Source organism: Prosopis cineraria, unplaced genomic scaffold, assembly GCF_029017545.1.
Source record: "Prosopis cineraria cultivar Desert tree isolate PC_DT_omini unplaced genomic scaffold, ASM2901754v1 PC7, whole genome shotgun sequence".
Taxonomy (NCBI): Eukaryota; Viridiplantae; Streptophyta; class Magnoliopsida; order Fabales; family Fabaceae; genus Prosopis; species Prosopis cineraria.
The window spans coordinates 24,939,573-24,955,428 of record NW_026555338.1 but is presented as its reverse complement, the minus strand read 5'-3'; the positions used below and the strand labels follow the sequence as shown (position 1 = coordinate 24,955,428).

Genomic DNA, 15,856 nt, shown 5'->3' with positions numbered 1-15,856 from the left:
TCTTTTGGCTTTATTAGTTGTATAAATTTAAAAATTTTGATCATCTTCTATTAAAGATTTTCTTTTATCTTTATTAATTTATAAAGTTAGATTCAAATTTTATATTTTAATAAAGATTTATCTTTTTTTTCCTCTCTATCTATCTTGGATCCAATTATACAGTTTAAAACACAGGTGTTTGATATGATTGTCAAACACCTCTACAGCTACTAGACATGATTTGGCTTCATTTTTTCCTGTATTGGTGTTCCATAGAAGGCTTCTAAAAAAGTGAGGTTGTCCCACCATCTTTCTGTGTTGAAATGGGAGCCCTGTATAATGCTTTGCAGTTATAGTTCAGGTTAGAACATATTTTAAATGGACGTTAGTTCTCACTTCTCACATTAAAAAAAAAAAGAGGGGAAAACTTGACAACAATAATAGGGGAAAAAGTGTATGGTGAAGGAACATGTGAGATCTTCTGTATGATGTAAAGTTTCTTTTTTCGTTCCCCATATTCTCCCTTTGAGAGTTGACTCATAAATTGAGAGGAGCTTTTGGATAGGATAATTGTAAGCTTAAATTGTGCTGGGGAACTCTGTTATGTACACTGGTTTATGCTGTTTTTTCCCCCTTTGGGGACCTTCAAGGTCTGATATGCATTATGAACGTACAAACATTATCTATTATCCAAATAGGGATCACATGACTTGTGTGTCTTTTACCTTTGTGCAATAATAATAGTACATAACTTTTGGGAGTAGTTACTTATTTCTGCAATATTTTTGTACTCTTTTTTTAATGATGCTTTTACTGTTTTATGAAAATTGAATTTTGTTATGAATGGTGAAAAGTTGGGTAAGGAAAAATTGTGTTTTATTGAGATATTATGTGTGAGAAGCATAATATGTTCAGGCTTACTAGATTAAATGAAAATATATTAGCTTAGCCTATGCCCCAATCACAACTCAAATTTTGGGTCGTGATGATTAATATTAATTTTTGGGCTGTCTAATTCTTGACCATAAAAAATCGTCTCATAATTCATGAACAGCTTCACAAGTCAATTGTTAGTTTATTTGGTTACAGTTAATTTAATAAAAATTAATTGTGATAAAAGAATTTGTGTTTGAATAAATCCTTTTAAAAATCAGTTTAATAAATTAAAAATTATTTAATTATATAAAATACAGTGCTTTTAAATGTATAATTATTAAAAAGGATATTAATTTTTATGATTTGTAATTTTTGTTATAGAAATGTTTGATATTAAAAATGTTTCAACTTATCATCATGTGATGGTGAGAGAAGTATTTCCGTAGAATTGCATTTAAAAAAATAAAATTATGTGCAGTTTGTTGGGTTGGGCAATTTTTTTTTTTTTTAAAAAAAACACGCCTATGACACTGCTAGATCTACACGTAGACATGAAACCAGAGAAACTTGATTGGGTTAAAAATTTTCATATTTTATACCCCTAATCTTTTTATAAGGCATTTTTGAGGAGGATATTTAATTCTTATAATAAAATATTAAGTATTTAATTATTTATTACAGTTTTTTAATATTATCTCTTTTTTAATATTTCTTGTTTTTGTTTTTTTGGCTATTCTTTTAATTAGAACATGTCATTGAATATGGAAATGTTTGTAAATTTTTTATTTTTAAAGCAGGTTATTGAATTAACCGTGCCTCTTAATTTTATATATCTTGTAATAATCACAAAAATAGTAGTGAATGAGCACGTATGCGAAAAAGAAAAGTTATTTGCGACCGTAAGATGCCTAATAAACTTAAAGGAAAGTTTTATCGCACTGCTATCAGACCGATAATGTTATATAGTAGTGAATGCTGAGCTCTAACGGGACAGCAAGAGCATAAAATTGGAGTAGCAGAGATGAGAATGTTACAATGGTTGTGCGGACATACACGTAAAGATAAAATTCGAAAAGAGCACATACGCGAAAAAGTGAGGGTGGCACCTATTGAGGAAAAAATGGTAGAAAATCGGTTGAGATGGTTTGGGCATGTACAAAGAAGACCAAGGGAGGCACCAGTGAGAAGAGTAGAACATATAACTTTGAGTCCGATTAAAAGAAGTAGAGGAAAGCCTAAGAGAACACTCTTGGAAGTTATTGAACGCGATCTCTTAATTAATAATATTCCTAAAAGCTTGATAAATGATAGAGCACAATGGTGTCTTGCAATCCATGTAGCCGACCCCTCCTAGTGGGATAAAGGCTTGTTGTTGTTTGTTGTTGTTGTTTTAATAATCACAAAAATAGTAACAAGTGTTGGGGTCTCTAGTAAAGGATTTATTCATGATTTAATTCAATTTGGGAAGGAGAGTGATGATCGAACGGTGGGTATAGTGTCTAGGATATTGGAGAAGCGTGAGAGTTAGAAATGTGCTTTCAGTATAAAAAGTTCTAGCAGGTAATGTTGACCAAATTCATTTTTAAATCTGATTTGAATGTGTTTTTAAAAAAGTAAATTTGGATAAAAATTGTCATCCAAACAACTTTGGACATAAATGGACTTCCCAAATGTAAAATGATGGGTTACCAAACAAGCCCCAAATCAAGTACAATCGAAGCTTCTTGTTGGTGAATTGCAACTGTCAAAAATTGATAAACACATTATATGATATTCTTTTTTTTTTTTTTTGCCAATGACATTATATGATATTCGACTGCAACAAGTTTTCATATATATATATATATATATAACAATATGATATCTAATATCATGTCAGACCCAATTAAAAGTATTTTTTTAAAAGGAAAAACATATTTTTGGGTCTCTACATTTTGTTCATATTTTGCTTTTGATCCTTATACATTTTTTAATATTTTTGGTCTTTACAATTTTGTTTTTCATTGTTTTAGCTAGGTCCCTCTAATATTCCTACACTTTGTTCATATAGGGATTTAAAATAATGAAAAAAAAATATAGGAACTTAGAACGCCGAAAAATAAGTGCACAGACCAATAGTAAAATGCAAACAAAGTGCAAAAATTAAAATTTATATTTTTTCTTTTTAAAAAAAATATTTTCTGCATTCATACAAATTTAAATTCAAAATCTAATACTCTCTTTGTTCAAAAATATAAGGCATTTTTAACCAAAACTTATCCTCCAATAAAGTAGTTACTTATTTTTCAACAAACCCTGTCTTTTTATATTTACTCCTATTTGATAGAGTGTTTTAGTCTAAAATGAATATAAAGTAATTTATTCAATAGGAGCATTTTTTAAAAAAAGACAATGATTATATCTTGAAAAATTAAAAATGCCTTATGTTTTTGAACATTCAAACCCTTAAAAATTACCTTATATTTTTAAACGGAGGGATATTTAAATAACCATAACACCTGCTACTTAGACCAAAGCCTGTAGCTCTCTGTTTTTTTTAAATGGTAAAAAAGTCTTTACATGAATTGAATCTTGAGAAATCAATAAAAAGAATGCAGCTCCCATGAATCAATGAATGCTACAAAAGCAGTTCAAAAATATCCATAAATAAATACCTTACATTGGAAGTCACATTTAAACACATGGTCTTGTTAAGTATTTAATTATTTATTATAGCTTTTTAATATTACCTCTTTTTAATATTCCCAACTCATTCACACATTGCCATCGCAAATTTTTTTCACCATATAAATTTATATGAATCAGAAGTATGAAGAACTTCTACATGCTTCCGGAAACACAGAAGGTAACAACCTCCCAATGAAAGACTCATCTCAGTCACTAATGTTTTGAATGTGTTACTTAAAAAAAATTCTAGCATGAATGTTCAAATGCCTTCCATAATTCAAAGATTTTTCTACAATGGAAAGTTTATAAATGCAAAATTTAGGCGTTTATGAGGCTTCTCAATAAAATGATGACACATGAAGATTTTTTTTTTGAGCAATCCAAGGTTACATATAAAAAAAAGTCCACGTGTGACAATTCTATGAAATATCTCATATCCCAGACATTGGCAAAGAACACATGAAATCATAGGTTGGTCAGTCCAACGTGTTGATCAGCCAGATATGCAAAGCATAGACATAAGCTTCCGTATGTAGTAGTTCAGTGCTTCCTTACCTTATGTTTGATACATGAAAAAGTATTTTTTTTTAGAAAGGAAATGATAAATATATCTAGAAAGAAAATGAAATAGGTACATGTTTTTACCGGAATTATGACTTGGAATTTTCATTTACAAGGCCTTCCCATCACTTTGAATTTTACAAGAATGTTACAAATGTTCATTTATGTAATGAGCATAAGCCTAAAAAGAGAGTCCATCTTAAAAGACTAGCATGTTGGGTGAAAGAGCTCCTGCCTGTTGAACTTATAAACCCCATGTCACTTGTGAAACTCTCCAATGTGAGACTCATGATAATGTCACCCCATCAAGAACCGACATCCCGAGTGGTTTCATTTCATGGCACTTTACTCGACCTTTTGCCAGTCAGAACCCTCTATGGGTGACCTTGCCGTGACACCGGCTCTTAATGAAGGCGCCAATGTAACGAGTACAAACTTAAAGAGAGAGTCTATTTCAAAAGATTAATTTGTTGGGTGGGAGAGTGTCGTAAACTTATAAACCCCACACCATTTGTGAAGCTCCCCAATATGGGGCTCATGACAATTTAGTAATCATTTCTTGTTAAATTAAGAATATAAGCAATCTCTCTTATCTTACAGGAAGGACCTGGTGTTCGACAAGCTTTTATGTGTAGAAGGGTGTGGAAAAATTCTACCCTTCCCACAAAGCCAAAAATGAAATAGAAAAGAGAAAATAACTAAATAAACAAGAAAGGAAAGTTATATCAACATTGATAAGCCATAGCAATCAAGGAAAACATGCATATAATGAAGATACACAGAAAAGTTTATCAAATATTGTACAATAAGAAGGACGAGAAACAAATAAAAGATGCTCTATAAAAATAGAAGTCAAATAAGAAAGAGTAACAATCCTCCTAGCAATTTACAATGTATGCAGTGTTGTAAGACACCTTATGTCTTGAAGCAAGAAAGGCTTCACCATGTTGTAGTACAGACTGTCTTAAATAGCATAGTTTTGGTTGCCTCAGAATATAAGAAAGAAGCTTTTCTGAGCATATAGATTTTCAAGATACAATAAAGGACTGCATAAAGGAGAAAAAGAGAAAGAAGCAATAAAAGACATCCAGAAAATTCTCAAAAATTGTGCATAGGGCTACTAGATGACAGAAGCAGCTAAAAAATTAAGTGGAAAAGAAAAATTATCTTAATTGCAACTATTATGGAGTTTGAAGGTCAAAACTTTAACACAATCGCTATGGCATGCAATAGAAATTGACTGTGATGGCTCTTTTATGACGTGGTCCTTGAGGTTTAAACATGAAAGGTATCAATTTACCTCAAAGTAATGGTTGTCACATAATCGAATATTCTTACCAACCAGAGATCACATAACTATCTCTGACAAAATGATAATGGGTTTGTTCTGTTCAATCTTTGTACTGAACGCAGACCATATAGAACTCCTAGCAGCTTCTCCTGGAACATTAATTCTCAAAGTCATAGGTACCCAAAGATTCTGTCTCTTTGCATCACCTGCCTGAGTACTTGCATCTCTGGAATGTTTTCCTAAGGTTGGAGACTTAGTCCCAGAACAAACACTGTTGTTACTGGAAGAGGAAGGTGATGGGATGCCACTAAATGTAGGACCAACAAATGGCGCTGCTGATAATTCTATTGTTGGTGCAGTGAAACCTGGGACTGACATCATGGTTGCGAAGCCCATATAAGCAGGACTGGATCTAAATATCATCGAAGTCCAACATTGGCTCCATTGGTAAGCCCATGGAGGTACAGGATAATAATGAAGTGGATGGAGGGGATTAAAACCATTTTAAGTGTTGTTGCAAACCTACCTGCTCAATTTCATTTGCTGAGCATTCCTTTTCCTTGGATTCAAAATCTCTGGAAGGCTCCTCACTATCCTGACCAATAGATGAGTCAATTTTGGTTTTTTTGTAGTTCTCGGACGCTTCAACATCGCAATTTAATTTTCATGTTCGCAAACTTTTTCCCAGAGGTTCATCACCTCATCCCTTAGACGGTTCAGGGAATTGTCAGTACTCCGTTGGGATGATGACAGCAACTCACCAATAGTATGTATGAAAGTTACAAATCGGATTACAACTACTAAACAGGCAAAAAGGAAAGACATGTGTAAAGAATACGTATTGCCAAAATTTCAATATGCTAAATGTTTAATGCACAAACAGAAGGACAAACACACTAGCACCAATTCTCGAATCTCAAGAAACTAATATCAAATTTATAATGACCTTTGCCACTATTCAAACTTAACTAATTAAACAAATATCATACCAAAGGATCAACGGTGGGTACACGTTGAATTGATATGACAAATAGTTTAAAATATTGGGTGCACGTCAAAGAATAATTTAAGGATAAAAATACACTTTAACCCATAAAATAAATTAGTTAGATAATATTTTTTTTTGTTTAAGATGTTGGACAAAATCACTTGAAGTGATAGAAGAGTGAAAAGCGATTTGGTAACGTCTTAGGGGTTAATTTTTTTTAAATAGCATTTCATCAAAATATATGTTTTTATTAATATCATTTGAAACAAATGCTTTCACTACAAATTAGTCAAAACCTTAATGACTTAATGGAACCAAAATATCTTATTGGATAGATGGTATGTAATTGTAAATAAAATATGATATTTTTTTCAAATTGAAAATATAAAACACTTTTAATTAACTTCATAAAGATTAAGAAAAGTTGTTGAAATGGGTTTATATTATTAAAATCATAAACTATTATCACTACTTTATTAGATTAGATTCAGGAAAAATTAATATATTTTAATAATTTTTTTTAATCTAATTCCTTTACAATACGATTAATTAGGATATTTGTAAATGTGATTAAAATATCATTCTTCTAAGTTTTTCTTTTTAAAAGTGATTTTGATATTATTTTAATTAATATTATATTTAGAAATTTTGATTAAAAAGGGAAAATTGCCAAAAAAAAACTTCACCCCAAATTTATTCACCCATAAGGACTTGGAACATGTGTCAAGAGAAAGTCATTCGCTGTCAATAATTATTGAGTGCTGAATGACATAAATGCCCTTGCTAATATAACAAAAAGTGAATAAAGGTCATTCGTCGTCAATATTTTATACAAAATCTTTTTTTTTTCAATATATCATAAGGTCCTTCACTCTCAATGGTACTACTACTAATAGTAGAAGGAGTTGCAGCAGCATCTCTGTAAATGTTATGTCTTAATCTTGGTATATAAATTTTTAAGATCTAACTCACCTAAATAATTTATTATTATCTCCATTTAAAAATATAAAGTATTTTTAATCGAATCTTACTTTCAATAAAGTAGTTACTTTTTTCATATTTAATCCTATTTAATAGGCTACTTTGCTATAAAATAAAAATTAAGTAATTTATTTATTAGGGGTATTTTAAAAAAAATACAATGATTACATTTTAAAACACTAAAACTGCTTTATATTTTTTTATATTCAACTACTCAAAAATGCCTTATATTGTTAAACAGAAGAAGTTTAATTTTACATACAATATAACAAGTCCTAAGATGACTATATTTTAATTTCACTCAATATAAGATGAATTTTTTTACCAAAATATAAGGTGAAATTTGAAAGGTTTTTTTTGTATCTTTAATACAAGACAAAGTTAGAGTAGTTAAAGTTTTTTATCCTTAATATATATAAACAGTATAACTTATAAAAGGTAGAATGAGTTACTATTTATAATTAAGATAATGGAACTTTTAATCCTTTAAAAATGATTGAAACGGTAAAATGACAAAGAGTAAGATTAAAATTTAAAATAATTAAGGTATATCGTGTATTTAAAATTTTAAAGGAATAGTAAATTAGTTTACTTGGATTTCGATTAAATCAAGATCCATGTATTCAAATAATATATTTAATCCAAATTTAAATCACCACTCATCCAAACATAATAATAGTTGATAGTATTACCTTTCCTCTGATTAAATATTCCGTCTATAATTGTAAAAGGATACAAATGATTTAGTTTATTGTTAAAAAAACACTTAAATTTTAAATATAATTCTATTGTAATTGAGAATTTTATTTATAACTTTTTAAATAGATACTTAAAGATTTTTTAAGAAAAATTGTCAAGCATTTAACTGTAAATATTGATTTAATTTTTTTAGATAGATTTAATTGTTATTCTCCCTTAATAAATAATAAAAAATTGTTTAACTTTTTTCTCACAATTAAATATTTTTTTAGAATAAAGAAACCGTCCATTAATATATACCTTAATAAATAATTCATTAAATGAAATATACTACGTCTTCTTGACAATAAAGTCATTCAATGAATATTATTTCAAGATATTATATTTTGAAAAAATTACATTTAAGTCCTATAGAACAAACTTATTCACAAGTAAGTCTCATAAAATTTGGAAACCACATCCAGATCTTTTGAGACCTAAGTGTAATTTAAAATTAAGCTACAAAAATAATAATACCCCTATTAAATATATATTACATTAATCAAATAATTAATTTACAACTATTTTATCAGCAATTTATAACTACAATTTTAACTTTTTACAACTGTAATTTCATATATCCAATAATTAAATAATCATGTGTTACTAGTAAAGTTTAACATTAATTATTTACAACTACTTCATCAGTAATTTATAACTATAACTTTAACTTTTTATAATTGTAACTTCACATATTCAATGGTTATAGTTAGTAAAAAGTTAAAGTTATAGTTGTAAATTGATCAATTTAATTATTGAATACATGAAATTATAGTTGTAAAAAGTTAAAGTTATATTTATAAATTACTAGTGAAATAATTATAAATTATTTGATTGATGTAGACATTACTATCTTTTTAATCAAATTTCAAATTGCACTCAGGTTTTAAGGGATGAAGTTGTGGTTTTTAAATTTTATGAAACTTATTCATAAATAAGTTAACTTTTACAGGATTTATATGTAATTTTTTCTTATATTTTTGGCTTTTTACATACACACGACACCGAGGCTATGAAGGGATCAAAAACATAAGATTCATATACGCCAATGAGATTCATTGGGTGATGGCAGATGACATGATTCAAAAACAAATGATAGAACTGCAGCTACTTCCACCTCACTGCAGATTTATCCTCTACTCACTGGGAACAGCAACACATAGGCTTAGCTTCCTTCAATTCTCTCTCTACATTATATTATACTCCTTTCATGTTAATTTATAACACACTTTTAGATAAAATATTAAATAGAAAAAAATATAATGAAAAGGATAATGTTAAAAAAATATTATTAATAAAATTTTATTTTTATCAAAATATGTCATATTCTAGGACATCAAATTTCCTCCAAAGGCATTTTATAAATTGAGACGCAGAGAGTACTAAAAAAAGTTAATTAAAACCTTAATCTCTTAAATTTTTTTAGATTTTTTTAATTATATTCTCATTAAATATCCTGTATAAATATTTTAATAATGATAATTAAAATTTCGATACATTATTTTTATAAAAAAATATTGCGTAAAAGTGATTTGTAAAATTCACAGGATTAGTGGAAAATTTCAATAATTTCTGAAGTTATGCGATTTTTGGACAAGTGAATGTGTCACTTGACGAAGACTTCGGTCCACGTTGAATGAAATGCCACCGGTGTGGAACCTATTAGCTGGGCAAGGAATGTATAGACAGCTGCGTAAAGAAAACGAAGCATGAGGATTGCGATTATTATTTATATGGTTACACATGGTGCTGTAGAAACGCTGAATACGGGAACAAAAATTCCCAGTACAGAACATTAAATTAATTCTACAAGCTTCAAATCTAGCTAGCTATGCTTCTATACTACTTGGAGGATAGAAAATATGGTTTGAATAATGGTGAGAATGAGAAGTATGATTCCAGCAATTGAAGCCACTGTTCGCCAAGGTGTGTTGCAGTAATCTCTTCTCAAAGTTGCCAATCTCTTGTGACAAGGATCTTGATAGAACTTATTCAACCTTCTCCAAGTGTCAAGGTATTCAACACTGAAATCGCTGCTGCCTATATTTTTTCCAAGACCATTAAATAATGCAGCAACCTCATCCGCATCACCCAGCCAGTTTTCAATAATCTTCTTATGAGTGAGGACCTCCACATCTTTATTTGTATTGACTAGGCAATCCAATGCAAAAATATAGTCCACAAAGTAAGATTCATAAGGATAATGACATTGTTCTAAAGCTATCATATTACGAAACAAAGTTTCAGTGGCGTCGTCGACATGAATTTGAGGAATCTCTAGAACAGGTCTTGAAAATTTCAAGTTTAGTAAACACTTGCTTGTACTTTTCTTCAACTTTACTCCTGCTTCTTGTAACTCGTTTGCGCTGTATGAAGGAAAATCAGATCTATCCCCTTTGAACCCATGCCTTATCGATTTTCTTTCCGGTAAGTAAAATAATCTAAGAAGATCTGTGAAGTGCTTTATCCTGATATTGGAATGAGGCTCTAAACTTTGAATGTTACCACTGCAAAAGTAGGAATATGTAAGCTCAAGAAATGAACGACAGTCAACACTAAGATCAATCGGAAATGCTATATTGAATAGCTCTTCAAGAAAAAAGAAGGGAAGTTGATTCTCAAGTAAAAGCAAATCAAGATATACAGCTTCCCTCAACTTTAATTGTGATAGTTTAGCATCTTTGAATATCTCAGGAACACGTTCATAGGACATCCGAAAGAGCTCAATGATGAAAGCAGCATCCACTAATATCAATTTAACAAGATCTTTCTTGCTAAGATTGATGTTCTCTGAATACGAAGCACGAACCTTGAGCTCAGACTGTTTTGCAAAGTTGACCAAAGTGTCCAAGTCTACCATAGCTGATTTTTCTACAAATCTTTTGAACACTATTTCTTTGTGCCTCTCCATGTCTTTCAACCTCTTGTCACCATGGTGGAAGGGACCGATGGAAACAACCTGTGGAGTGTAAGCTTGCCTTTTTAGATGACGAATCATTGGAGGCACCCTGTAAATACACCGCAAACGCGAGGAGAGGCCATCTTCGTCTCTATTCTTTGTCATTATTGCATTTATGTCTATCATGATCTCATCATCTTCCATATCTATTAGCAAAACAAACAAGGTGACTGATGATAAAGCTCGATTCGGGAAATATATAAATTGTGTTTCTCGTAAATTGTGATCTCGCAAATCTTTTCACAACCAAAACAAGAAGACCAATTAAAACAGGCTAATATATAGTTGAGGTACTGAATTTTACTAAAAATTGTAAGCAATAGGAGAGTACAGAATTAAGAAAAGCCTTAAAGATTAAACAAGAGGACGTGATGCGTACTTGTTCCAAGTGATCGGAGAATATATCTTTAGAGATGAGTTTGACGATGATGAGAAGTTGGTATTGTGACTGCAAATTGTTGTATTCAGTATGCTTTAATGAATCCTCCGTGCCGGCTATATATACTAGCTAACTGAGGAAGCCAGATGGAAGTTATAATTATAATTATAAGTATATTGAACATGAATTTTCTAGTAAGATTAGTTGCTATTGAGTTGTCTGTCACGATAAAGATCCACAGAAACGATTACAGAAAAATATTCAGGAAGAAAGCGGGAATGTACAGAAGGAAAAACTTTTAGTTTGATGAAATATTCTTCACATCAAAACGACACATTGTTATTAGGAAAAAATATAATAGTAAATCATGTATTTTTTATTATATTTTAGTTTTAGTCCCTATAATTTCTTTTATTATTTCTAACTTTTTAAATTTAATCAGTCTACAATGACAGTGCTTGAAATTTAAAAAATGCACATAAAGGTCAAAACAGGCTAATAACTGCGATATTGAGCTTTTTAAATTTATTTTATATTTTACTCCCAAAGAGTTATAAAAATAAAATTTTGATTTCTGAGCTTAAAAATGTCATTTTTTTTTCCCGCGGAACTTTCTTTTAGCTTTAATCCAAACTTAAAAATATAAAAATTAATTATTTGCACATTTATTGCTCAGCTAACAAGTATGTTCTTCACATGTAGATCTATTCCCCCGGGACATTCAATAGGCTGTGCTCTTCAGCGCCCACATGAAAAATAATATTTTATGACCGAAACGCACTATGTTCCTTTTTTTCTTCCCAACACCGATCCCTGTTATAATTCTCGTCCTCTTCTTTTAATTAACATTATTGGTAAGTAAATTTTCTTCCGGCAAATAAAAAAGGTAAGTAAATTTTGTTTATTTATTTTATAATATACTCCCAAAGAATTATTAAAATAACATTTTGAGCTTAAAAATATCATTTTTCCTGCGGAACTTTCTTCACGCTTCAATTAAAATTATGCTCTTTTTATTCAAAATATAAACAATTTTCAACAATAATTTTCATAACAATAAAATTTGTATTCTTATAAAAAAACATATATTTTTAATTTTAATTTATGATAAGTAAGAAAAATGTTATAAATTCAAAGATATAAGAATCTAGATTAATATATACAATGAGGTAAAATGGGAAAAATGTTTTATAGATATTAACTTATTTTAAATTATAAGACACTTTTAAAATAAATTTGACAACCCAAAATATAACACACTTTAACAAAAAAGGTTTTATTAATAATTTTTTTAATATAACGTTTTCATATGTTTTTTCTTTTTAATATTTTTTTACAAATAAAATATTAATGCATGATATTTTTAAAAATTTATAGTTTTATCTTAAAAATATAAGATTGTAAAATATATTTAATAAATTTTATTAATATATATAATTCTCTCTCTCTCTCTCTTATTTATTTTAAGAAAAACTTAGTTTGTCAATTTTCTTTATAAATTATCTTTATCAATTTTATCAATATTAATATAAAAAAATATGTAAAATTTTAAATATATCTCTATATAATAAAATTTAAAAATAATATTATATTATTTTTTTCTCATAAAAAATAATTTTAAATTAAAAATATATTTTAAATATTACTTAAAAAGCTACATCATTACTTATAAAGGGAGTCAAATAAACTTTTTAAAATGTATCTTAATGATAAGACAGAATTGCCTATCAAGCAAGTTATTTTTTGAATGCATTGAGATCTTCAAAAGGTCCAACAAATATATTCTGCTGAAATCATAATCCTCATTCTCACCATTCTTTTCCGACCGGGTAAAAAAAAAAAAAATTTCTCACCATTCTTCAAACCGTATTTTTTTTTAATCTTCAAGAAGTAAAGTGTTAGATTAGTCAAGACCATTAGTATTAATCATCTAATTAGTTGAAGACCTTAAATTCTATATACTTTCTCTGATTTTTTTTTTGGTGAATTCCCCTGATTTTTAATAGAAGGTGAGATTTGAAAGTTATATAGTAATTAATTTGTTTTCAATTCTATCCTTTATTTATTTATTGTCACTTGAATTCATAACAATTTATTATGTAGTTATTAATATAAGGTGAGATTTGAAAGTTAAAGTGCTTAATTCAATTTATATACTTAACTCGAAAGCTACATATTTTTCTTTTACAATTTTAAAACTATGACTAACATTTTTTAATAAATGTAAAATTAGTTAACTTTATTTATATTAAATACCGAATCAAGAAATAAAAGGTGTCACATTCTTCAAACCATACTTTATATATCCTCAAGTACTATCTTGTATAAATAGTATATATTCCTTCCGTTTAAAAATGTAAATTATTTTTTAAAATATTAAATATTAAAAAATATAAAATATTTTTAGTATTTTAAAATATAATTAATGTATTTTTTCCTAAAACGTCATTAATAAATAAATCATTTACTCCCTCCAAATCAACATATAAGACATTGGTAAGTATTTCACGGTTTTTAAAAAATATTAGTTGAAATCTTAATTTTTAAAAAAATTTACAACTTTTCAATTATACCCTCATTAAATATCTTATATAAGAGCTTTGATAACAGTAATCAAAATTTTAATACATCATTTTTTTCAAAAAGAATAATAAATAAAATAGGAATATAGTTGAAAAAATAATTATAAAAATTACTCAATATCCTATATTGTGGACCAAGCAAGTTTCTAAAAGATATATTATACAATGGTCTAGAGAGAGTAATATTTATTTTTAAGTGAAATATCCTATTAAATAAAGGTAAATACAGAAAAATGCTTTTAGTTGAAAGAAAGTTAACTAATTTATTGAAATGAAATTTATTAAAAATGCCTTATATTTAAAAAATAAGAGTATTTGAGAGTTGCATATCTTCAAAATTTGTCATGTTCAGTGTCTAGTGTTCAAATATTATTGTTCTGTGATATATTGCCATGTTAGTTTAAAGTTTTCATTGTATCGTATGTTGTTCCTATTACAACTCTTTTGGATAAAAGCAGTACTGCGTGATGATTTTCAACTTTATATAAACTTTTGCAGTTACCATAGGAGACAATCTTTAAATTAAACAAAAATGAAACCAGGAATAAGGAATGGATGATACAATTTAATTATATATATTCATGGAAACATGATGATATACTTCAAAGTGCCTCTATTAAATACGATCGAGCTTAAGAACTTTCCAATCATAACAAACTTCAAGAGTGGTAAATCCATTTTTTTATTATCATTTTCCTCCGTTGGTCCCATTCTCTGCTGTTATTATCATAGAAAAGAAAAAAAATTAAATATGAAATTGTGAAATGTTCCCTCCGCGCTACAATATACGGCATTTTCTAAAGGTCTCACATTATCCAAAATATAGGAGTATTGTATAGGTTTTATATATATATATATATATATATATTTTCAATTATACACTTATTATATTCCACTCAAGTAATTAATGACAGTATTTTAAAAGGATCAAATATTATATTTATTTCACCCATCAACAATTCAAAAGATGGAAAAAATTTTAAATAATCAAAATTTTAATCAATTTTTTTAGAAACATAAATTAAGTAATTACTTTTTTAGTCTTATTTATAAGTTATTTTTAGCACATTTTATTATAATCAAAGAAAACTTTAATACTAATTAACTCCTTTTTAAAATTTAGTTATTTTCCACATCTACCTTCTAATAAAGACAAAAAAATTATTTTTAATAACTTTTCATAACATTTAATAAGAGTAAAAATAAAATTAAATATAGAAAATAAAAATATTCTATAAATAAAATTAAAATTAATATTTTATTTATAATTTAGTGGAAGAACATTGGTAATTTTTTTTTACCTAAAAAGAATGCTGGTAATTCAAGCTAGTTATATCTGCTCACATGTGACAAATATGTATATTTAAATGGGAAAATGATAATTAAGAACCCTCTAAGGACATTAATTCCAATTAAGGATCATAAAATTTTAAAATTTCAATTATCTAACTTTATAAAATTATCCTCTCGCTAAACACTAAAAGATAACAGTAAAATAACTTATGTCATGTTCTCTATTCTTGTTTTTGGCTGCAAAAAATTTGCTCTCATGTGCTCTCTGACGCAAAAAATGTGGGTGAAAAATTAGTAGAGTGGATTATCATCTTCTCCTCTATTGATAATAGGTAATTATATGCATTGTTTCTTTTACATCTTCTCCTCTGTCATGCACGTAAGAAAAATTTACAATTTTTTCTTCTCTATTTTTTACATCTCCTTTGTCATGCACGCATGAAAGAATTTTTATTTCTTTGTAAATGCTATCTTATGCTATTTCTCTTTTATAGCCAAAAAAAAATCTTCTTGATGATTAATGATGGTATTTTGAAAGAATCAAATATTATAAGATACTTTT

At 28.0% G+C, this 15,856-nt stretch overlaps 1 protein-coding gene across 2 annotated transcripts; it reads right to left on the bottom strand.

Annotated features, from left to right (window-relative positions):
* Positions 1 to 9,775: 9,775 nt before the first annotated feature.
* On the bottom strand, positions 9,776 to 11,513 carry LOC129316900 (UPF0481 protein At3g47200-like). Of its 2 annotated transcripts, XM_054961300.1 has the most exons (3): positions 11,420 to 11,513; positions 10,739 to 11,186; positions 9,776 to 10,588 (listed from the first exon to the last, which is right to left on the bottom strand). In XM_054961300.1, exons 2-3 carry the CDS (start codon positions 11,182 to 11,184, stop codon positions 9,919 to 9,921), a joined length of 1,116 nt encoding a protein of 371 aa, XP_054817275.1. In that variant the 5' UTR covers positions 11,185 to 11,186; positions 11,420 to 11,513; the 3' UTR covers positions 9,776 to 9,918. The 2 variants fall into 2 exon arrangements, with proteins under 2 accessions (XP_054817275.1, XP_054817274.1); XM_054961299.1 differs by having other exon boundaries at positions 9,776 to 11,186.
* Between the last annotated feature and the right edge of the window lie 4,343 nt (positions 11,514 to 15,856).

What these genes read in the sequence shown, in the direction of transcription:
- LOC129316900 (XM_054961299.1), bottom strand. Translation starts at nt 11,184, where the DNA reads ATGGAAGATGATGAGATCATGATAGACATAAATGCAATAATGACAAAG.